At 41.5% G+C, this 24,388-nt stretch overlaps 1 protein-coding gene and 1 non-coding gene across 6 annotated transcripts in view; one reads left to right on the plus strand and one right to left on the minus strand.

The window, feature by feature from the left end:
* The window catches only part of ZBTB5 (zinc finger and BTB domain containing 5), a 28,904-nt gene extending 4,968 nt beyond the window's left edge, over positions 1–23,936 (minus strand). The window contains exon 1 of one of the 5 annotated variants that reach the window (XM_044940046.2): positions 23,809–23,936. In XM_044940046.2, coding sequence (XP_044795981.1) covers positions 23,809–23,822 — 14 coding nt within the window. In that variant the 5' untranslated portion in view covers positions 23,823–23,936. The other 4 variants (XM_006063491.4, XM_006063493.4, XM_006063492.4 and 1 more) reach the window with 4 other exon arrangements.
* Positions 11,052–11,158, plus strand: LOC112584046. Its single transcript, XR_003108405.2, has one exon. It is a non-coding gene; the product is annotated as a U6 spliceosomal RNA (small nuclear RNA).
* Positions 23,937–24,388: the final 452 nt, after the last annotated feature.

The raw sequence follows: 24,388 nt of genomic DNA on the forward strand, positions 1-24,388 counted from the left end.
AAAGAATGGGAAAGAGGTATTAATGGCATTTTGAAAACTGGTGAGCAGTTAAACAAATGTGTGCTAACTTAGCACACCCAGAAAACTGAACCCTAAGTTACAGTCCATGGAGTCACAAAAGAGTGGGACATGACTTAGAGACTAAACAACAACAATTAAAACTGGCAGTGGTTAAATCTGACTTATATATATAAGTCCCCAGCCACCCAGAGGCTCAGAACTGGCTGCCACGGTGCCAGAGGAAGTGCAGCAAAGATGATGCCAAGACAAAAGGACTGGCTAGAAGTCTACTCAAAAAAAAAAAAACAAACAAAAAAAAAACAGAGGTTCCACACTGCGTATAGAGACAGAGAATAGATTAATGGCTCTCTGGGGCTGGGCTCAGGGCAGGACTGCAATAAGGGACTTTCAGGGACATGATGGAAATGTTCTAATATGATGATTATGCATCAAATTTTCTAAAAATACTTGTTCTGTACACCTAAAATGGGGAATTTTAAGTCGCTCAGTTCAGTTGCTCAGTCGTGTCTGACTCTGCAACCCCATGAATCGCAGCACGCCAGGCCTCCTTGTCCATCACCAACTCCCGGAGTTCACTCAGGCTCACGTCCATCAAGTCAGTGATGCCATCCAGCCATCTCATCCTCTGTCATCCCCTTCTCCTCCTGCCCCCCATCCCTCCCAGCATCAGAGTCTTTTCCAATGAGTCAACTCTTCCCATGAGGTGGCCAAAGTACTAGAGTTTCAGCTTTAGCATCATTCCTTCCAAAGAACACCCAGGGCTGATCTCCTTTAGATTGGACTGGTTGGCTCTCCTTGCAGTCTAAGGAACTCTCAAGAGTCTCCTCCAACACCACAGTTCAAAATCATCAATTCTTCAGCACTCAACTTTCTTTATAGTCCAACTCTCACATCCATACATGACCACTGGAAAAACCATAGCCTTGACTAGACGGACCTTTGTTGGCAAAGTAATGTCTCTGCTTTTGAATATGCTATCTAGATTGGTCACAACTTTCCTTATTATACCACAGTAAAACTCAATTAATTAAACTTCAAAAAAAAAAAAAAACGTGGAAAGAAAAACAGATGAGCAAGCTCTAAAACCACCATTTCAGACTACATTTTGAACTTTAGGGCTTCTATAAAACCAACCAGGGGCTTCCTTGGTGGTCCAGGTGGTCCGTGCTCCCAATACAGGGGGCCTGGGTTCACTCTCAGGTCAGGGAACTAGATCCCACATGTCACAACTAAGACAGTGCAGCCAAATAAATAAATATATATATTTTTTAAAAAGACAAAAATAAAACCAAACAGACTGCTTAGAACATCATATATATCTTTGATAATACTACGGAATTACTAGGTTTTTTTTTTTTTAACCACTTATGTGTGATAATGGCATTCTGATTTTTTTCCCCAAAGGAATAGTTTTTAAAGAGAAAACACTAGAATATTTACAGATGAAATGACATGATGTCTGGCATTTGTTTCAAAGTTTATTTTTCATACATTGGAAAATTTTCATAAACGTTAAAAAAGGGAAAAAGGAGATCACATCACTAAGTAGAAAAATTTCCAAAGCTGAGTTTGGAATCATTAAATATCTGGACATTTTCATCTCCTGGACTCATTAGAAACAAGAATTTGTTTATTCTCTCCTAAGAAATTGGTATACTTCCCAGGAACTACGTGTCTGCTGATTTAAGTCTGTGTCCCCGATCCATGCTCAGGACACACACTCACTGTGTGGTTAGAAAACAGGGTCAATATCCCCAAAGAGGCGCAGCTCTGTGCCCTCTGCCCACAGACTCTGTAGAAGCTGAAGGAGCCACAAAGTTTAAAACCCTGTTTCATCCTCTCCAAAGAAGGACCCTCTGGTCTTCTGGGAGGGGGTGAAGCAGAATCTAGTGGTTAAACTCCAGAATACAAACACACGCAGACAGAGCACCCAGTGTGCCTGGTACTAGAGATAAAACGATCAACAAAACAGATGGGATCTCTACCCTCAGGGAGTAGAGACTAATCAATGTTCAAATACAATAGAGTACTGCAAGTGCTAAGGTGGAAAGCATGAAGAGGCCCCTGCTCTGCCAGGGGGTGTGGAAAGGCATCTGCAGGGAAGAAGCCTGCAGACCCCTGCTGGGCTTGTGTGACTGAACCAGAGAAACTGTACTCAGGACAGCATGTGCTTGTGAGGCTGGGACGAGCTGCTACATCCACAAGTGGGCATGAAGTTAAAGTCGGCATCAGAAGGCAAGACGCTTCTCCTCACCCCTCTTCCCGCCAACAGAAGACTAGCAGCTGGGTTCATATGCCAGGGAAGTCCCTCCAATAGAAGAACACTTGGGACCCCATCAATCTTCCTCACGGTGAAGCCTCCAGTCCTCAAGGCCTATTAACTCAGCTTCCAGTTACTCAGGAACACCACAAACTGGAGGGGGGGAACTTCTAACATGAAAAACAAAGTTCTAAACAAACAGAAACACATCTGGAAGAAACAGAACTAAGAAAGAAAAGCACCTATAATTAACATCCTCAGAGAGCTAAGATACTATATCCACAAAACAAGAAGAGAAAATTTTTAATTTTTTAAAAAACATCTATTTAGCTGTGCTGGGTCTTATTTGTGGGATCTTTAATTGTGGCATGTGGGATCTAGTTTCCTGACCAGGGATCAAAATCGGCCCCCCTGCATTGGGAATATGGAGTCCTAGCCATTGGACCACCAGGGAAGCTCCTGTTTTTAATTTTTTTTTTAAAGAGATATTCCAGAAACAAAATTATTGGAAATTTAAAGTTGCAAAAAAATTTTGTTGTTGTTGTTACTAGAAGGGCTGGAAGATTATATGGCTGGAGAAATATGGCAGATGAGGCAAAGGAGAAATAAAAATGAATGAATAAGGGAAAAAAAAGAATTAATGAAGTCCAATGTCTGAATACAAAAAGAGAAAAGACAGAAAGTGACAATGATAATCAGCAAAGAATAATTCCCAGAACTGAAGAAGTTACTTATTCAAACTAGAAAGTTCCACCAGGTACTCAGCAATATGAGTACAATGGACAAACCCCCACGTTTGGTGCATCACAGTGACATTTTAAAACACTTAGGATAAAGATCTGGAAAGTTTGGAGTGGGGGAGTTATCAAAGAATCAGGAATAAAACTGGCATTAGACTTTTCAAAAGCAATATTGGAAGGTAAAAGGTGATAGTTCCATTAAAATTCTCCAAAAAAATTATTTCCAACTTAGACCATACCCAAACTATCAATCAATTATGAGGGTAGGCTAAGGCATATTCAGACAAACAGGAACCCAAAAGTTTACCTCTCACATACCTTTCTCTGGAAGCTATTAAAGGTTGTGCTTAAGGAAGCTGAGAATAAACCAAGAAAAGGAAGACAATACAGAAAGTTGAAACCCATCCTGGAAAACAGGCAAAGAGAATTTTTAAAGATGCTGCTGAAGCCCAAGGTGACAGGCAGGCAGCAGGGCAGGGGAGCAGACTGGAGCAGGAAGCTGAGAGACCAGAGTCCCCCGCAAGGGAAGAGGGAGCAGGCAGATCACATGACATGGCTGAGGGTGCTAACAAGTTAACAGTTCTGTAACAATGTGAAGACATCATATAAAACAAGAATTTTAAATGCTGCTGCTAAGTCACGTCAGTCGTGTCCGACTCTGTGTGACCCCAGAGACAGCAGCCACCGGGCTCCCCCATCCCTGGGATTCTCCAGGCAAGAACACTGGAGTGGGTTGCCATTCCCTTCTCCAATGCATGAAAGTGAAAAGTGAAAGTGAAAATGGGACAATTTAAAAACTTAATGGTTGTTTAGTTGCAATACCCTGTGTAGTCTGTTTACAGAGTCCTAATGATGTGAACACAGAGCCACATTTGAGATACTGGAAGCATAAGAGAAGGCCAGTGTGCTTGTGGGCCAGGGCAGAGGAAAGAAAGTTAAACTGCCACCTTCCCTGTTAGTCAAGAAATACTATCTCAAATACTACCTCAAGAAACAGTAATATAAGAATGTTATTTGGAAATACGTAAGTCGGTAGTGGGAAAACAAACTGAAACAAGTGAAAGTGGTTGCCTCTGAGGAGGGGAATTTGGAGGGAAAAGGTCGGGATGGAAGACTGCTATTTTTAGCTCTAAACTTTATGGAACTATGTGCCTTTTAAAATATAAATATATACACACACACATTAACTTTTATAAAATGCATTCTTTTTTTTTTTTGGCCAACCAAGGATTGAACCTGGGCCCCTGGCAGCAAAAGTGTGGAGTCCTGACTACTGGACCACCCAGGAATTCCCAATATAAAATGAAATTTTAAAAAACATGGTAGGTCCTTGACATTCTAAAGGCACACACCCTGAGATCTTTGCACATCTCCAAATTCACAGATACCGTTATGGCACTTTGCAAGGATTACTGCAAGCAGAAGGCAACATGGATGCCAAGCTGCACACCAGGCTTGCCCACTTGCTCTAGTGGCCCAGCACCACAGAGCAGGCCAAGTCTTCTTGATTGAGCGAAATGACAAGTAACCAGAGAACACACACCCTAAGATCCTTGGGAAGTAACAAAAATAACAAATTCTAAATCCATCAGAACCAAGGGTCTACAGTGCCATGAGAGCATTAAGCCACAGGCCTTTGCTGTACCTTGAAAGTTGCTGATGGTAAAATGCCTCAAAGCAGTGGCCCTGAGCTGGCCATATTCATTGTTGAGTGAAGGGTCAACAATGGTAAGCGCAGCACACGTGCCCGGACCCCTACTCAATCAATCAGGGACCAGAGAGCTCACGGCTTTGGGGAGATGAGTTAGACAAAAAGCAATCACTGCTCACAAGTCGACAGCCCCTGACTTGGAAAGTAAACACATATACTAATAAGTGTCAAGTTCCAAGGAGGTGATTATTTTATAGCAGTAACAGGGAAGAAACATTCTGGTTCAAGTTTATTCAAAAGAAATAAAACAGGGAGTTCTCTTGGGAAGCTGTACTGGCCTCAGAGTCACTCTGAGAACCGAGACCATGTCGACTGGGCCCTGTTAGGCGAGAGCAGGCAGCACCACACCGAGCTGACTGCTTTCTCTCCTCGTGTGCAGCCGGAGCCAATGCTGTAGTGACTGCTGAGGCGCCATCTTAAGTACTCTTCACTTACTGTATCTCTAATCTTCAAAACAACCCTGCCAGGTACGGCTCATTAATCTGACTTAACAGATGAGGGGAACATAAAAGACTAACTCCCCAAGTAAGTGGTATTTGGATGCAGCGTATCAGTTTGAAAGAATAACGATATTCTGTCCAATGCCTTTCTTTTCAACAAGCAGCAGAAATATGACTATCTGAGGAAAAATAGCCTCCTTATTTTTTGAAATGTCAGTTACCTTGAGTATAACAAGAAACCACCACTCTTTTCCACAAAAGGTCATTCACTAAAATGTCAAACACTTAATGTTCAATCCCCTTTCTACAGAAATGGCATAAGTAGGAAGGAAACTGTAGTCTCAAAAGTACCATTCTGAGCAAATTCCCAGGGCTCAGAAACCTATGTGAAGAGACTATTGAGGTGGCTAAACATGCCCTGGAAAAAAAGCCAGAGATTTAAATAATGTTGGAAAATAGGTAAACAGTCCATATAATTTCATATCACTTAGAGATTGTCAACCCTACACTAGATGCCCCAACAAACAATCCTTGAAATCAACTTGAGTACTCCAGGCTCTTCCCAAAGCACCTTAGGGACAGAACTATAATGTTCTGCTGTGCCTTACTGTCAGGGCAATACAGGATTCCTTACTTCCTCCTCCTCTTCTTTAAATTTTTTTTTTTTTTTTTGGATGCAAATCATTTTTTAAAGTCTTTATTGAATTTGTTACAATATTGTTTCTGTTTCATTTTTTGGTCAAGAGGCATGTGGAATCTTAGCTCCCCAACCAAGTATCGAACCTGCAACCCCTGGACTGGAAAGCAGAGTCTTAACCACGGGACCACCAGGGAAGTCCCAGGGCTCCTATATTCTTAAGGGGCTCTAGAAGTTGTGAAACTAAATCGTGACATTAGAGATGATCAAAACCTGGAGAAACACTCATTCTCTATAAATTAATAACTGTGTTGAATTGCCCATTTAGAGATAACTCCAAACTAATTTCTCCTTAATGATAATATTCTTTTATCTCAATATCATGTAATCAGTCAATTTATGATCATTTAGATTAGCAATAGAAATCAAATCCACTACAATAAAAACTAATTTTAGCCATAAAACTGGCCAATTAAATTATTCAACTGTTCTTTCCAATATCTAGAGTGTCAGAAAGCACTTCAGGATAACTCAGAGCTCTTAACTGAATACAATAAGTTCATTCAACTGATTTAAGGAGAAGAGGATTTATGATTAAAGGATGTCAGGAAGCTCACAAAATCTCCAGGAGGGTGCGAGAGCAGTACTGGAATGAAGCACAGCGTCCAACCACATTATGGAAATCATTATTGCCACGGCCACTCGAACTTTGCATGGACCCTGCTCTGGATTAGCTGCTCAGAAGAGTAGCTGCCACTGCACCTTCTAGACTAGCACATCCAGTAAAACTTTCTACAGTGATGGAAATCACCAGCATAGTTGCTGTGCTGTCCACTAGGCACTGGCAGCTACAGAGCACCTGAAATGTGGCTAGTGTAACTGAGGAAATGAGCTTTTAATTTTATTTAATTTTAACTAATCAAATGTCTCCTGGATGGGCCAGAGTAATTCTAAATGCTCAAATCATTCCATATTGCTCACATCTGCATCCAGACCCCACTCAGGTACCTATGACCAAGGGAACCTAGCTCTCCTATCTGCACTGTAACTATGACTCTACCTCGGAAAATGGGACTCACGATTTACAGCCTATCCAGATGTAAAGGCTGGGGTGTTCAAGGCTCTGGACAGCGGCTACTCTAGATTCCTCTGACAGTCTGAGCCCCTATCCACATGCCATGTGCAGGTGACTTTGTAATACACTGCTCTACACGCAGTGGGGTGAGTGATCAACCTGAAAACGAGAGAAGAAAAGTAACAGAAAGTCAAAGAGCTGGTGTCACAGCACCCGTGCACAGGCAGCGCAGACATCTTTAACCTGCATTATCTTTTTATCTTTTTTTGCTGCCCTGGGTCTTAGTTGCAGCATTTGGGATCTAGATCCCCAATTAGGGGTCAAACCCACTGGGAGCACAGAGACCCAAACACTGGACCACCAGGTAGTCCAACTAGCATTTACTGAGCCATTCCATAGGCCATGATAAGGAAATAAAGCTCTAGGGAATTTAAAAACTGAGGCCACTTAAAAACACGTATTTCTAAATTAATTTTAAAATAACAGTATATAATTACATACTAATTTATGAAAAATAGTATCTCCCACCAAAAAAAATAAGAGAGGAATTGTTTTACATTTTTGCATTAACAGAAGACAGCTCGATTCTCATATTTGCTTTTACATTCAGGCTTTTGCAACATCACACACAAGTGTACACTCATGAAAGATGTTACACTGCAGCCTGGATGAGAGAGGGGGTTTGGGGAGAACGGATACAAGTATATGTATGGCTGAGTTCCTTCACCGTTCACCTGAAACTATCACAATACTGTTAATCAGCTATACCCCAATACCAAATAAAAAGTTTTAAAAGATAAAATACACAGTAAATTAAATAATAATGAGGAGAGAGGCATTGTTTTACATTTTTGCACTAACTGAAGACAGTTGGATGCTCATATTGCTTCTGCAATCAGGCTTTTGCAATATCACACACAAGTGTACACTCATGAAAGAATGACAGTGAAAAAAGTAAGTTTTTGTATCATTATGAAAATAGTTTTAACCTCACAGACTCCTTGAAAAACTCTCAGGGGCCCCTATTGGTCCTTGGATTATACTTTGAGAACTGCTGATCTAATGAAAATTCTAAGTATAGTGCCCGATGGAGGAATGGGGAGTGAGCACTGAAATGCACAGGGCAAAACTAGTAGGAGAAATTATAAGGAGAAATTAACAGAGTCATAAAAAGACAAATTCTTATCTCTAACCAGGGGAAGTCAATAGACTATGTTTAAACTGAAAAACTGAGTAGATACAAGCATAGCTTTTCAAACATGTATATAAATATCAAAAGAATTAGCTAAGAGTTGAAAGTGGGAGTCTTGGGGAAGAGGAAATGGGATGCAGGGGGGCCAAGGCCTAGTACTTAACAAATCTTGTTGGATTATTTGACTTATGTGTGTGTACTTAGCAAATTACTGAGACATATATGTATCTTTGGTAAAATCTATTTTTAAAACTATAAAAAGAGCCTGAAGAGACCACAATCACCCCCACCCTAACACACACAATTAGAAAAAAGTTGCAAAATAATGCAGTTTAGTCGCTCAGTTGAGTTCAACTCTTTGCAACCCCATGGACTGCAGCATGCCAGGCCTCCCTGTCTATCACCAACTCCTGGAGCTTACTCAAACTCATGTTCATCAAGTCAGTGATGCCATCAAACCATCTCATCCTCTGTTGTCCACTTCTACTCCCACCTTCAATCTTTCCTAGCATCAGGGTCTTTTCAAATGAGTCAGTTCTTCGTATCAGGTGGCCAAAGTACTGGAGTTTCAGCTTCAACATCAGTCCTTCCAATGAACGCCCAGGACTGATTTCCTTTAGGATTGACTGGCTGAATCTCCTTGCAGTCCCAAGGGACTCTCACGAGTCTTCACCAACACCACAGTTCATAAGCACCAATTCTTCGGCGCTCAGCTTTCTTTATAGTCCAACTCTCACATCCATACATGACCATAGCCTGGAAAAACCATAGCCTTGACTAGAAGGACCTTTGCTGGCAAAGTAATGTCTCTGCTTTTTAATATGCTGTCTAGGTTGGTCATAACTTTCCTTCCAAGGAGCAAGTGTCTTTTAATTTCATGGCTGCAATCACCATCTGCAGTGATTTGGGAGCCCCAAAAAGTAAAGTCAGCCACTGTTTCCACTCTTTCCCCACTTATTTGCCATGAAGTGATGGGACTGGATGCCATGATCTTAGTTTTCTGAATGTTCAGCTTTAAGCCAATTTTTTCGCTTTCCTCTTTCACTTTCATCAAGTTCAGTTCAGTTCAGTCACTCAGTCGTGTCTGACTCTTCGAGACCCCATGAATTGCAGCACGCCAGGCCTCCCTGTCCATCACCAACTCCCGGAGTTCACTCAGACTCACGTCCATCGAGTCAGTGATGCCATCCAGCCATCTCATCCTCTGTCGTCCCCTTCTCCTCCTGCCCCCAATCCCTCCCAGCATCAGAGTCTTTTCCACTGAGGAAGCTCTTCACATGAGGTGGCCAAAGTACTGGAGTTTCAGCTTTAGCATCATTCCTTCCAAAGAAATCCCAGGGCTGATCTCCTTCAGAATGGACTGGTTGGATCTCCTTGCAGTCCAAGGACTCTCAAGAGTCTTTTTCATCAAGAGGCTCTTTAGTTCTTCTTCACTTTCTGCCATAAGGGTGGTGTCATCGGCATATCTCAGGTTATTGATATTTCTCCTGGCAATCTTGATTCCAGCTTGTGCCTCATCCAACCCAGCGTTTCTCATGATGTACTCTGCATACAAGTTAAATAAGCAGGGTGACAGTATACAGCCTTGACATACTCCTTTTCCTATTTGGAACCAGTCTGTTGTTCCATGACCAGTTCTAACTGTTGCTTCCTGACCTGCATACAGGTTTCTCAAGAGGCAGCTCAGGTGGTCTGGTATTCCCATCTCTTTCAGGATTTTCCACAGTTTATTGTGATCCACACAGTCAAAGGCTTTGGCATAGTCAATAAAGCAAAAATAGATGTTTTTCTGGAACTCTCTTGCTTTTTCTATGATCCAGCAGATGTTGGCAATTTGATCTCTGGTTCCTCTACCTTTTCTAAATCCAGCTTGAACATCTGGAAGTTCATGGTTCACGTATTGCTGAAGCCTGGCTTGGAGAATTTTGACCATTACTTTACTAGTGTGTGAGATGAGTGCAATTGTGTGGTAGTTTGAGCATTATTTGGCATTCCCTTTCTTTGGGATTAGAATGAAAACTGACCTTTTCCAGTCCTGTGGCCACTGCTGAGTTTTCCAAATGTGCTGGCATATTGAGTGCAGCACTTTCACAGCATCATCTTTTAGGATCCGAAATAGCTCAACTAGAATTCCATCACCTCCACTAGCTTTGTTCATAGTGATGCTTCCTAAGGCCCACTTGACTTCACATTCCATGATGTCTGGCTCTAGGTGAGTGATCACACCATCGTGATTATCTTGGTCGTGAAGATATTTTTTGTACAGTTCTTCTGTGTATTCTTGCCACCTCTTCTTAGTATCTTCTGCTTCTGTTAGGTCCATACCATTTTGGTCCTTTATTGAGCCCATCTTTGCATGAAATGTTCCCTTGGTATCTTTAATTTTCTTGAAGAAATCTCTAGTCTTTCCCATTCTATTGTTTACCTCTATTTCTTTGCATTGATCACTGAGGAAGGCTTTCTTATCTCTTCTTGCTATTCTTTGGAACTCTGCATTCAAATGGATATATCTTTCCTTTTCTCCTTTGCTTTTGGCTTCTCTTCTTTTCACAGCTATTTGTAAGGCCTCCTCAGACAGCCATTTTAGTTTTTGCATTTCTTTTTCTTGGGGATGGTCTTTGATTTGTTACACAGCAATAAATAACTGAAACAATGTGAAACTTTGCATCTCCCAACAAATCAATATTCAAATACAATCCCCAAGGGACATTTTTATTAATATCTGGGGGGAGGGGTGTCTGTCTATTAATATCTTTGGGGAAAATCACTTTTAAACCATTCTTAGTCCACATGGAACAGATGAATTTCCCCAAACCTATGAGTTCCAGAAGATCCAGGGAGGCCTGGCTAATTTGGTAACCACTTCTCTTGACTACAGGGATTGTTTCAGAGATGGATATGGGACCCAAGCCATACCAGAATTAGAGTCTGCCCTGGGGACTTCTGCTGGTACCATTAAAAAAAAAGATATTCTTGTGCTTGCTTTGGCAGCACACATACTAAAGTTGGAACCATACAGAGAAGATTAGCATGGGCCCTGTGCAAGGATGACACACAAATTCATTAAGCATTTCATATTTTTCACTCACTGGGATCCTTTTGGGCGGGGGGGGGGGGGGGCTGTGCCGCATGGCATTCTGGATCTTAGTTCTGAAACAAGGGATCAAACCCACACTCTCTGCACTCAGAGTGGGTTAACCACTGGATCTCCGGGCAAGTCCCTCACTGAGATCCTTATCAATGCCAATGTTAGAGAAGAGAAAAAGCAAGGACTGACTATCTCAAACAAAATGAGAAAGAGAGAGGAAAAGAGATACTCTCTTCACTCAGACTGCAAGCTGTGAGGGAGATGTGTCTAACACTGATGGTGTCGATTTTTGCCTATTTGAGAATGAAGCCAACACTGAAGGAAGCAATTCCAAAGACAATGTACTGATGACATCAAGACCCTGGGATCCAGCCATGACTGTAGTTGGTATGATTCTAGGACTTTCTATTTCATGAGCCAACAAACTCCCCTTTACCTTAACCAGGTTCATGTTGGATCTCTGTCACACAGTAAAGCTCAAATCATAATCTTTATAAAAAATATAAATAACATGGCTATATTGAAACATTTTTGGATCTAAAAAGAGTATTTTAAAACTTCAGTCAGTTTGGGAGGTATGAAATGTGATGGAAAGGAGTCATGAATCAAGATCATGCTTATTCAAAACTCACAAGCATCTCTAACAAACTCAGAGATCCAGTCTAAAAGCTATAAAAGAGCTCATGCTAAGAAGATAAGTGTTCTATGAAAAGCTGCCTGTCTGAAGCCTTCAAACCAAGGAAAAAAGCTTCATGTCTTTTTAAAAGATTTCAAAACATGACTGCATCTATATGGCAGCAGATACCGCAAATAATTTACCAATTTCTAAGATTGAAGGAGGGAGGAGAAGGGGACAACAGAGGATGAGATGGTTGGATGGCATCAACGACTCGATGGACATGAGTTTGAGTAAGCCCCAGGAGTTGGTGATGGACAGGGAGGCCTGGCGTGCTGCAGTCCATGGGGTCGCAAAGAGTTGGACACAACTGAGCAAATAAACTGAACTGTGTTTGACCCGAAGCAAGTGTACACTACAATATTTATCTGTAGGAACAGACTGTTAGTAACCTCCAAACTAAATATAATTAAGAAAATACACTTATACCACTGCTTATTACTCAAGAGCTAACTGTTTTCTCAGCAGATTCACTTTCCTAATAGTGCTTTACTTAGACTAATAAAAAAAAACTTCATTTGTGTTCTAGGAGAACAAGCCAGTTAATAGCCCATTTTAAACTATCTGATTTATATACTAACCTACCCACATGCTTTTCAACAATATACTTAGTTTGTAAAGAAAAGTACACCCATACTCCAACATCATCTACCACATAGCAAGCAATCTGCTGCCCATCTGCCAGGGAGGACCTGCAAGGCTCCACCACTAAGAAGCATCTTAACATTCTAAGAACTCTTATGTTCAATATCCCTAATCTAGATAAAACCCTAGCAGAAATATAAACAGAACTTTCCCTCTACTTGTAGAGATGACAAAAGTGAAAATGAATGTATAAGAGTACAAAACAGGCAAGGTCCCAGTCAAGAAGGCTAGGATTTTGATGGGGTTCCAAGTCCTGGAATCCTAAAATTCATCCATATTCTGATCTGACCAACTAAGTGAGACTAGCTAGGCACGCAGGTGCCCAAGGTTAGCTTCAGATACCACATCCATCAGCCTAATTTCTTTCTTTCAGTTTGGCTGTGCTGGGTCTTTGTTGATGGGCATGGGTTTTCTCTAGTTGCAGCAAGCAAATTTTTCATTGTGGTGTCTTCTCTTGTTGGAGAGCACAAGCTCTAGGCATGCACGCTTCTTTAACCTGCATGCAGGCTTCAGGGATGCAGCCCTGCATGTGGGCTCAGCAGTCATGTAGCAAGGGCTCAGTTGTGCCAAAGCATGTGGGATCTCCCTGGATCAGGGATCAAACCCATGTTCCCTGCATTAGCAGCCTGATTCTTAACCACTGGATATGACTACTTTCATGGTATCTCTGGTTCTGTTGTGTCAGGGCTGGTTCAGAAATTGGACTTGTGTGCTAAGACTTTTCAGTCATGTCCGACTCTTTGTGACCCTATGGATTGTAACCTGCCAGGCTCCTCTGTCCATGGGATACTCTAGGCAAGAATATTGGAATGGGTTGCCATGCCCTCCACCAGGGTATCTTTCCAACCCAGGGATCTCTCCAACCCGAACCCGTGTCTCTTATGTCTCCTGCACTGGCAGGTGGATTCTTTACCAATAGCACCACCTGGGAAGCCAAAATTGGACAGATTAAGTCTATTAAAAAGGAAGTCCATAAATAACTGAACATGAGCATGACTGGGGATGTCAAGCTAATGCCAGAAGCCCTTACCATCTCACCCTACTCTTCAATGCTCCCACTTCACCACCTTGTTTTCCAGTGAAAAATCCCTAGGAATTAGCTGACCTTGAACTTTATAATTCAGTCTGAATAAGTTATTAGCGCCCTACTTATACTCCAGTGCAAAGTCAAAATGCTTCTACTAAAACCGCCTGTTGAAAAAAAAATAAATAAATAAAATAAAACCGCCTGTTGAGGCCAGGGACTATATTTCCCCTCTCTCTCCCAAAGTGCCTGATACAAACTCAATGAAGTATTTGTAAAGTAATTTTAGATATTTTATTGGCCCCTCATGCAGCATGTGGGATCTTACTTCCCCGACTAGGGATCAAACCTGTGCCCCCTGCACTGGACATAAGGCATTTTAACCACTGGAATTCTGTATATAGATGAAATATAACACCATATTACCCAACAAGTCATTTTCCTGAGAATCACAACTATCCCTAAAATCAGCCAGAAGTCAGAAAGAAGAAATCTCAGAAATCCAAAACAAAGATCAAAGCCTACACATATATGAAAGATTTCCTCATAGGAAAGTCCTGAAGCCCTCACAACAGTCTTTTGTTTCAAACAAACAAAATTCAAGTTTTTCTAGTTTTCTAACTAACTGAAGACAGGCACAAAAAATTCTAGAATGAGAACCAGAGGCGGCTGCATGCTGACAGCTGCAAAAAGGGACAGCTGACCCACGAAGGGGGAAAGGGGCCCAGCAGCATGTACTAGACGGGCTACTAAACCTAAAGATCTTAAAAGCCAAGGAAGGTGCTTGTGAATTTGATTTACAAATTCATTCATCTAACATTTTAAAGCTTCTACTTTGTTTAAGATTAAGCACTGTGGATCAGAGAATTTCTACAGCATAGTCAGTCTTTACTGTCACAGGGGCTTAGTGGCAACAAGACATCCACAGATAACCATAGCTCAAAGAGAAAAGCATTAAGTGCCACCTAAGAGATGATGGTGCTCAGGAGCTCAGAGAAGGCAAAGGGTATTTTCAGCTTCATGGTGGTTCTGATAACAGAGCTAGGAATTATTGGTTTGGATTTGGATAAACTGTAGATGTAAAGTACATTCTAGACAGAGGTAAAGGCAGGGAAAGGTTTGAGGTGGGGGAAGCCATGTATTCACTGTGGCTGCAAACTAGGTAAGGCTAGAAAGACAGGTACTGGAGAGTGAATGCTCATAACGGATATTAATGACTACTGTGAGTCATCAGAAAAGTGAACCATGAGAGGCACACAACTTTGAACTAAAGACTATCATTTTTTCCAGATAACTTTTGTAGAAAGCACTTTTTTTAATGTATTGTTCACAGTATGTCAGGGCTCTGGGTTGCAGCATAAAGGTAATAAGTTGCTGAGAGGTTACTGGTTTGCTCACAGAACTGATGAAGATGGGAAGGCTGGCCATCTAAGCTTGAACTGGACAGCAGGAACCATCTGGCCAGAATGCAGTCTCTGTCTGTGTTGGACAAGCCACTAGCACAAGGAAGCTGACTCTACAGGGTATCTGATCTCCCTTTCCCTTCTTTATCACTAATTTTTATTCTTGAAAAGGTTTTAAGAATAAATGAGATGAAATGTGAAGTGCACTTGAAGCAATTGTACTGCATATTGAAATACGTTGTCTCAAGGAAAACTACTTGTGTAATTTTTGAGTCATAAGCTGAACTGTTTTCTTCAAATACCATTTTTACTTGGAAGAACAAACAACAGACAAACTATGGTTATTCAGACTTGAGTATCTGCCAGACATTTTCTTGAAAATGAAATGAGCCTGTCATTTCAATGAAAACGATCTACAGTATTTGCTGCCTATGATAAAATTTGAGCTTTCAGGTGAAAACAAACCTTTTGGAAAATTTGTGTTTGCCACCATAGGCTTCAAAGCATCCCAAAGCTCTAAGTCTTCTAACGAGACCATTGGTAATGTTAATGTCATGTGATTTTTAAAATACTGTATAATAAGTGGGTCGACATTTGAAAGATTTGCATAACTCAGCGAAACAATATTTTCCAAACATCCAATGTTGTAATCATATTACAAAACATATGGGTAAAAAAATTCAAAGTGCAAGATATAAACTAATATATTTTAATGCAACAATATGATATGGCTTCACATCCTACAGCAACTAAACACTTAAGAAAATTACATCTGTCAAGTTTGTTACAGTATCAGAATATCCAAATTCATTTGAAAAAGCTACTAAAATACTCTTCCTTCCAACTACACATTTGTGAGATGCTGGATTTTTCTTTCAGGCTTTAATCAAGAGTATAACACAAGGGACTTCCTTGATAGTCCAGTGGTGAAGACTCTGCACTCCCAAGGCAGGGGGCACAGGTTTGATCCCTGACTGGGGAACTAAGATCCTGCATACCGCACAGTGCAGCCAAAAATAAAAATAAAAAAAAATATATCACATCAATTAGAATATTAGAAGCAAGTATGAGAATCCACCTGTCTTCTATTAGACATTAAAGCGATTTGCAAAAAATGTAAAATACTGCCATTCCAAGCATTCTTGGTACCTAGAACTTGGTTTCAAATACAATTCTCTAAAAAAAGAAACCAGGGCTCCTTGAAGAAGTAGATAGTTCTAGGACTGGGGCAGGAAATATACAAAATAAGCCTGCAGCATCTCACAGTACTAAAGTGTAAGGAAGTGCTTCAAGCGAACAAACATGATAATGGAAGTAGGTGAAAGCTCTTACCCAACAGGAGTAAGAGCTCTCAAAGACCAAAGTTGGAACAATTGAACAAAAAGATAAATAGTACTGAATTATAACCCAAAATATAAATATCCAGAGGTCAATATTGATATAAATGATTAAACAAATGAGAGAGGAGACAGATCTGCTGTGCAGACAAATTCCAAATAATTTATGTAGCTACTCTGCCCTTAAAGGGGCCGGAACATAACTCTCCACACCTTAGTGTGACTTCCTCCCAGGGTAAGGGATGGAAAGGGAGGGGAGGGAAGGGGAGCGAAGGGACATAACAGTGGAGAAATCCAACCAACACTGTCTCGGCCAGGTGACCAAAGGCAACATCAACGGTGATAAATCATGTTGATAGTCTCCATCTTGGTATGTACCATATGTTCCTGTCATGAGGATGGTCTTCCCCGAAGACACCCATAACCTCCGTCTAATTGTGGGAAAAATCAGACAAATCCCAACTGAGGGATATCCTACAAAGTATCTGACTGGTACTCCTCAAAACTATCAGAGTCACTGAAAACAAAGAAAGTATGAGAAACTGTCACAGCCAGGAGCTTAAGGTGACAAAATGACTAAATGTAATGTCATTATATTTAGCAATGAGATCTTGCAACGGAAAATTGACAGGAGGTAAACAACTAAGAAAGCTTGAATGAAGAATGGACTTTAATTAATAATAAAGTATTGATAATGGTTCATTAATTATAACCAATGTACCATACTAATGTTAGATGTTAATAATAGGGAAGCAGGGTGTGGGTTTATATTTATGGGGACTCTGTACTATCTTCACATTCTATACATCAAAAACTGTTCTAAAAAATAAAATTTATTTTTTTTAAATGCCATTCTTTTCACTAGATATTTGTTTTGGAAAACAGTTTTCATAAAAATATGTTATTTATGTTAACATGTAATAGGTTTATTATTTTTAATGAACACTTAAAATTTTCCCTCAATATTAATTTCTAATATGTTAAATATCATAGCTATAACTCACAAACTCTTTGGAGTCATCAACAATTTTTAAATGCGTAGAGGAATTCTAAGGATTCACAAAGTTTGAAATAGCACTGAAATAGGTTAAGTTTCACATATATGGAAAATGCATATATGTGGAATCTCACTTTAAAAAACAGAATAAATGGAACTTTAGTGTAAAGGTAGCCTTCAATTTATACATATATTGTGCTACTCAAATTTACAAAACAAATTACTTAGCATTTTCTCAGCAATATTACCTTCCAAGTTCACTCATGAAGTATGCCTTTTAACCTGTTATGATGGTAGAAAACAGTCAAAGCACTTGTGCAATTTAAGTAACACTGCACTACACTTACCACTATACTTCAATTAGTTGGATGAAAGGGTGGAATGCCTACTAAGAGCCAGGTCCTGTGGGTACATATTCTCTCTTATGGATGGATGGTCAAGCAGTGACTGTCATCCCCATGTCTAGGGCCAACATCATCTGACTAGTACAGTAAGTGAAGGAGAAGAGGTATGAACCTAGGTCCAACCACAAAACTTCAGCCACCAGGAAGACACAGGCCCAGTGGCTGATAAGAGAATATTCAGAGAGACAGTACACAATTATTAATACTAGTGTGACACGCTAGTAAAGTAATGCTCAAAATTCTCCAAGCCAGGCTTCAGCAATATGTGAACCGTGAACTTCCAGATGTTCAAGCTGGATTTAGAAAAGGCAAAGGAAACAGAGATCAAATTGCCAACATCCGCTGGATCATGGAAAAAGCAAGAGAGTTCCAGAAAAACACCTATTTCTGCTTTATTGACTATGCCAAAGCCTTTGACTGTGTGGATCACCACAAACTGTGGAAAATTCTTCAAGAGATGGGAATACCAGACCACCTGACCTGCCTCTGGAGAAACCTGTATGCAGGTCAGGAATCAACAGTTAGAACTGGACATGGAACAACAGACTGGTTCCAAATAGGAAAAGGAGTATGTCAAGGATGTATGTTGTCACCCTGCTTATTTAACTTATATGCAGAGTACACCATGAGAAACGCTGGGCTGGAAGAAGCACAAGCTGGAATCAAGACTGCTGGGAGAAATATCAATAACCTCAGATACGCAGATGACACCACCCTTACAGCAGAAGGCAAAGAACTAAAGAGCCTCTTGATGAAAGTGAAAAAGGCAAGTGAAAAAGTTGGCTTAAAGCTCAATGTTCAGAAAACTAAGATCACAGCATCTGGTCCCATCACTTCATGGCAAATAGATGGGGAAACAGAGGAAACAGTGATAGACTTTATTTTTTTGGGCTCCAAAATCACTGCAGATGGTGACTGCAGCCATGAAATGAAAAGATGCTTGCTCCTTGGAAGAAAAGTTATGACCAACCTAGACAGCATATTAAAAAGCCGAGACATTACTTTGCCAACAAAGGTCCGTCTAGTCAAGGATATGGTTTTTCCAGTAGTCATGTATGGATGTGAGAGTTGGACTGTAAAGAAAGCTAAGCGCTGAAGAATTGATGCTTTTGAATTGTAGTGTTGGAAAAGACTCTTGAGAGTCCCTTGAACTGCAAGGAGATCCAACCAGTCCATCCTAAAGGAAATCAGTCCTGAATACTCATTGGAAGGACTGATGAACTCCAATACTTTGGCCACCTGACTTATTTGAAAAGACTCTGATGCTGGGAAAGATTGAAGGTGGGAGAAGGGGACAAAAGAGGATGAGATAGTTGGATGGCATCACTGACTCAATGGACATGAGTTTGAGTAAACTCCAGGTTGGTGATGGACAGGGAGGCCTGGCATGCTGCAGTCCATGGGGTCGCAAAGAGTCGGACGCGACTGAGCAACTGCACTGAATTGAACTGACTGTGAGCAAAGGTTAGGAATAAGGATTAGGAGATTGGAGGGATGAAGCTGAAAAGCAAGGTCAGGGTCAAGAACTGAAAGTTGAGTGAAAAGAAAGGTGTGTAAAATAACAGCTAAGGAGTGAAAATTAGAGTAAGGGTTCTGAAAGAGCTGGGAGCATGGGCTGCTCTTCTCTTCCTCAAATCCTCCTTTAATGCCAATACTACACGCTGCCAGCACCAAAGACCACACTGCCAAGCCTTTGCCACTGCCAACAGACCCTAGTTTGGAAGGTCAGCAGGATGCAAGATAAGCTTTTTCTTCTCCTTCCACTGCTCCTTGCCTATCGCTCCTCCCAACCCTGCCCTCCAAGAGGCTGGTGCCAAACAAGAATCAGAGAGCAGAGCTTTGGGGAGAAGAGGGGCTGAGTAATAGAATGCATTCCCCGTGGCAGGATCACCTGCTAAAAGGGGAAGATCTTGATCTGCCTAAACCTGTCAGGGAGATGGTCAGCCAAGATGGTGGCCCACCAGCAGGATGCTGTCTGAAAGATGGGCATGCCCAAGTCAGTCAGTTCCAGGACAGAGTCTGATAGTACTGAACTTCAACTTCAAAATAATTTACAACAAACTTTGCTGCTTTATCCTGTTCAGAACTTTACACCTGCACTGTATTGTCCCAGAAATGTTCCCTTCTCAGGTGCTACATTTTCCTAAAACTTACAATGACTAGCCAGCCAACTGATTATCCAGATAAAAGAACATCTGTAGCCACTTAACACTCAGACGATGGTACAAACTTCACAAAGGTATGAAAAAATCTATAGAAACCATTCATCAATGGCTTCTTTTAGCTGCTTGTATATTTAAGACTATATTTTTAACATTTTTAAGAAGTCTAAATATATTTTCTGTTATTTAGAAAATGTTGCCTGACACCCATTTGAGTTGCCCTTGCCACACACAACCTTTTCAGCAATTTTTAAAAACAGCCTTTATTGCCTTTTACCCCTGACAGATCAAGATACATATTTCTTAAGAAAAAAACCTCAACTTTTATCAAGAAGAAAGCCATTCTGAAGCACTGGAGACACTATTATTGATGGTGCCTTTTCAGGAAGAAGATGAAAAATAGATTTAATTCATTTATTATACTAAGTTTACTTTCAAAGCAGTATATCCCTTCATTATGAATTATTTATCAAATCAAGAGTATTCAGCAAGCAACTGATACTTCACCTGCTGAGCTGCTTTTAACATTCTATTCAAAATAAAATACAATGTATATTACCAAATGTGCTTAGATTTTTGTATTATCTGTGATTCTTCTCAAAACTGAACCCCCAAACAGTGGGTTTTCTTCTCCCTGTACTTTCGCAGATCCTCTCTGCAGTAGAGATGAAAACGGAAGGACTACAAAATTGAAGGTCTTGCATTTTTAAAGAAAGACAGCTGAGTGGATTTTAAATTATAACTCACTAATTAAGATGTATTGAAAAATCAATTACACCAAGTTAACAACATCTTGTACAGAAGAAAGGGGGAGTGATTCACCCTGATTATTTTAAACTTTTAAGAGGCAGGAAATAAAGCATTTGTAAACTGTTATCAAGTACACAAAGTAACAAGCACCAAGCATAGTCTCCAAAAAGCAGACCCAGCACTCAATCATCCTTTAAAATATGTCAAAGAAACAAATCAGTTTGCTAGTTTCCATCTATATAAGGAAAAATATTACTTCCAATGGGATTCTTTTCAGTAACAAACTTTCTTTTTAGTGCAAAGGCAGATTTGGAAACTTACTGGTTACAATTAACATGGAATTAATTGGATACAAAAGTCTTTTAATAGTACCATGTTTCATTAAATCTAGGATGCCAGTGCTTATAAAGTGCAACCCCATTTCATGTAACATTAGGGGGGGAAAGCGCTGCCAATTAAACTATGGCAGAATGCTCACTTAGGGCACCCCACCCCCACCCCCTGGGTCGTTAATACTAAAATGTGAACAGAATGCGGTTTAGAATCGAGGAAATACTGGAACCTTAAACGTATCATTCAGATATGTTAGAATATCACAAGGAAAATTATCTACAGATAAAATAATCTTAGATACTAAAACCATAATCTATCTATATTACACTAAAATGTCAGTACTCTAACACAATTCCTAATCTGTTTTAGCTGTCAGAAAGGTAACTCAAAGCTTTTAATAAATGTATAATTAGTCAAATGCAAGGCACCTCCTAAAATTGGAATCTGGAGATTAAAAGCCACTATTCAGTGATGGAAATGATGAAAACAACTGTAAGAGCAATAGTTCACTCAGAAACAGCTGGTCTTTTAGCCTCAGTTCACTTTATATTTAGACAAAAGGTGCCTTGTAGAGTTACATTCCATCCCACCTGCTACACTCATAAAATCTGGCTCTACTGGACAGCATCCATATTTGAGAAATGCTAAATACGGTAAAAAAAAAAAAAAAAAAAAGGAACTCATATTCTTAAAACTGACAGACAGGAAAAGTATCTGTTTACAATAGACTTACATAAAAAAAAAAAAAAAAAAACCTTTAGACTAATATGGAATCAATACCTTGGGCTTTTCTTTCCCCATTCCAAAAAGAATTTGAGGCAGATTCAAGATTCTGTACAGCACTAGAGCAAATTTTGTCATTTCTCACTGTATATAAGATATTTTTAAGTCTTGCCCTTACTAAAGAACTCCAACATAATTCACGCTAAGTACTTTAAATACTAAACATTTACATGCATTCTGTTCCCAAGTATTTTTTTAATGACTTCAACTTCTCGTGATAGTCTTGAGACAAAGCCTCTTTTGAGAGCACTGACCCCCTAAGTTTAGCAAAACACCCCACTCTAAAATGCTTTTCTTCCAAATCTGATCACTTTCAGGATTTTGCTAGACACTTCAAATAGCCAGAATACAGCTTGCCAGTATCCCCTACGAACCATGTTTAGACACAAATTTTAGGAAAGAAAAGGGAAAGCAAGAAAACATGTTGATTTCAGGACTCTAAAAGTCCTGGTTTGTTTTATTTAGCAAAACACAAGAGCCCAGAACAAGCCCTTAACCAGTTAAGTCTTACCTGGCAGGTCACCAAGCCAACATGGTGGCAAAGCCAGTCTTCCCAAATTTCCTGGGATTTCCAGACCAGACTAAAGCAGTAGAAGGAGGCCTTCCCTTGGTTTAGGGGCTTTTTTCCAAAATCCTCTCTTTCTCCTCTCTCCACCTGGTCTCTTTCTCTCTTTGCTAATCTTTTAGCTTACCACACTCACCACGGAAACCACAAAAACAGAATGCAGTTTCTCCAGAAAACAATGAGACACCTAACCCACCTTCTTTCATCTAAATCACAACAGCCAGTACAAGGATAACAAATCATCAGTGATGTCTAAGGCACAGCATTCTCTTCAACCTCTAAAGAAAGATCCCAATGTACGTAATATCTTCTACCTACTACAACTGAAAGGTATATGAGCATATTTTGGAAATATTTTTGCTTCAATTCTTGAAGGTGAAGGGTTTCTTACTTTCATTCGTTAAAATTAACCAGAACCCAAGCATACTACTTAGTATTCAAGACTTTGCTGCGCCTTTACCTATATTTTTTTCCTCCAAATTATTTAGAATTTGGGTCCTATTTAGAAATTAGCTTCCACAGTACCCTCCACGATGCCAGAAAGCAGACTGACTTAACGACAAAGGACTTTCTTTAGAAGGAAACAACCTAACCCTCGACCCCCCCCTTTAATTTACTGCCTAATGTTAGTATCTAAGTAGTATAAATCTTTATGTCCTCCAAACGAGAGGAGGAGGGGGCAAGGCTGTTCTTCCCACTGCATTCCCCACAGCTCCTAGCACGAAGCCTGGAAGCGGAGGCCGTCCAATAAATGCCTATAAACACTTTAGTCCTCTGATAAGTTGGGGCATTCCAAAACACTAACTCCATCCGTGCAGGGTCAGCCTCCGGTTCCCGATTCCAGACCGCCTTGGCCTTGCTCTGATGAAATGAAACCTCGTAGCTCAAACAGACCCAGGATGGGGGCAAGGGAGCCACCCGACCCCATCCCGCAGATCTTCTATTCACCTCGCCAGGCTGTTGGTCGCAAGCCGTTCCCACCCGAGCCCCGTAACCAACGTCGCCCGCCGGCAGATGCAAGTGGGCAAGAACCCCCGCCCCACCCTGCGGACAGACAGCCTGGCGTCGGGACACGGGGGACGCCTGCGCAGAACACGCCTCCCACTAGCCTCCCACCCTCCGTTCCGAGGGTTAACAATACTCCCTCAGAAAGACAGACAGGGTAGGCGGGGGTGGGGTGTGGAGGGGAACCAGTACGCGTCTGCGCGCGTCTGGACGCCGGGACTAGACCCCGCTCGCGCCGCCCACCCAGCACCCCTAGAGCTCAACCGTCTCCACGTGAGCGCGCCCGCGCGCGCCACCATAGCTCGCGTTGACAGGGTCGCCTCACCTGAGCAGGGCTCCGCCCCCCTTTTCGAAGGAGGAGGCGGTGACCCTTCTCCGATCCCACCCGACAGTGTCGGAGGACGTGGAAACGTCCAGGCTGGCGCCTCCGTGATGGGATTCCTCCCTTTTCCGCCCACCCCGCCTCTAGTCCCTCAGCTCCTTCAGCCAGTTCGCCACCGCACTCTGAGAATACCGCGGCGGCTGCCCACAGCAAACGGAAGTGACGCAACACGACTCACATACTCCACGGCATTCCTCCTCCTCTCCCAGCCCGAGCTGCAACCAATCAGAAGGGGAGAGGGCGGGGCAGCGTCAGAAGGGCAGCCAGTCGATGCTCGGAATCCGGAGGAATTTACTCTGTGCCCGGAAAGCTGACCAATCCAGGGTCCCAAGAACCTCGCTGTGTTTACTACCGACCGAATCCGTGAGCCCTGCGACCAATAACCGTTTGCCTTACAACACGTAAAACTGTTATCAAACGCCTTTTAAGGCAGTATTTATCACCAAGCGGCTCTAGGTTTGGACTACAGAAAAGCGACTGTGTGCCGAAGCCAATCGAGAACCGTTGTGGTAGAGGCCAGCAGGTTTTCCGCCGAATCCCACCAATCACAACCACTACTGCCTGATATCTGAGCCAGGTGTGAGCAGAGCTCGCGAGGTAGTGGGTCCCACTGCTGCCTGGACCCTAAGGATTCCTCCATCCTCACGGGGCCCGGCTCCCTCTTTGGTGATTCCGGGCCCCCTCGACTGCGAATTCCCTTTGCGGGGCTCACACAGTCACCGGGTCCGAGGTTGAGATCCCACCTCGTAGATTTTGGA

This window comes from Bubalus bubalis, chromosome 3, assembly GCF_019923935.1.
Source record: "Bubalus bubalis isolate 160015118507 breed Murrah chromosome 3, NDDB_SH_1, whole genome shotgun sequence".
Lineage (NCBI taxonomy): Eukaryota > Metazoa > Chordata > Mammalia > Artiodactyla > Bovidae > Bubalus > Bubalus bubalis.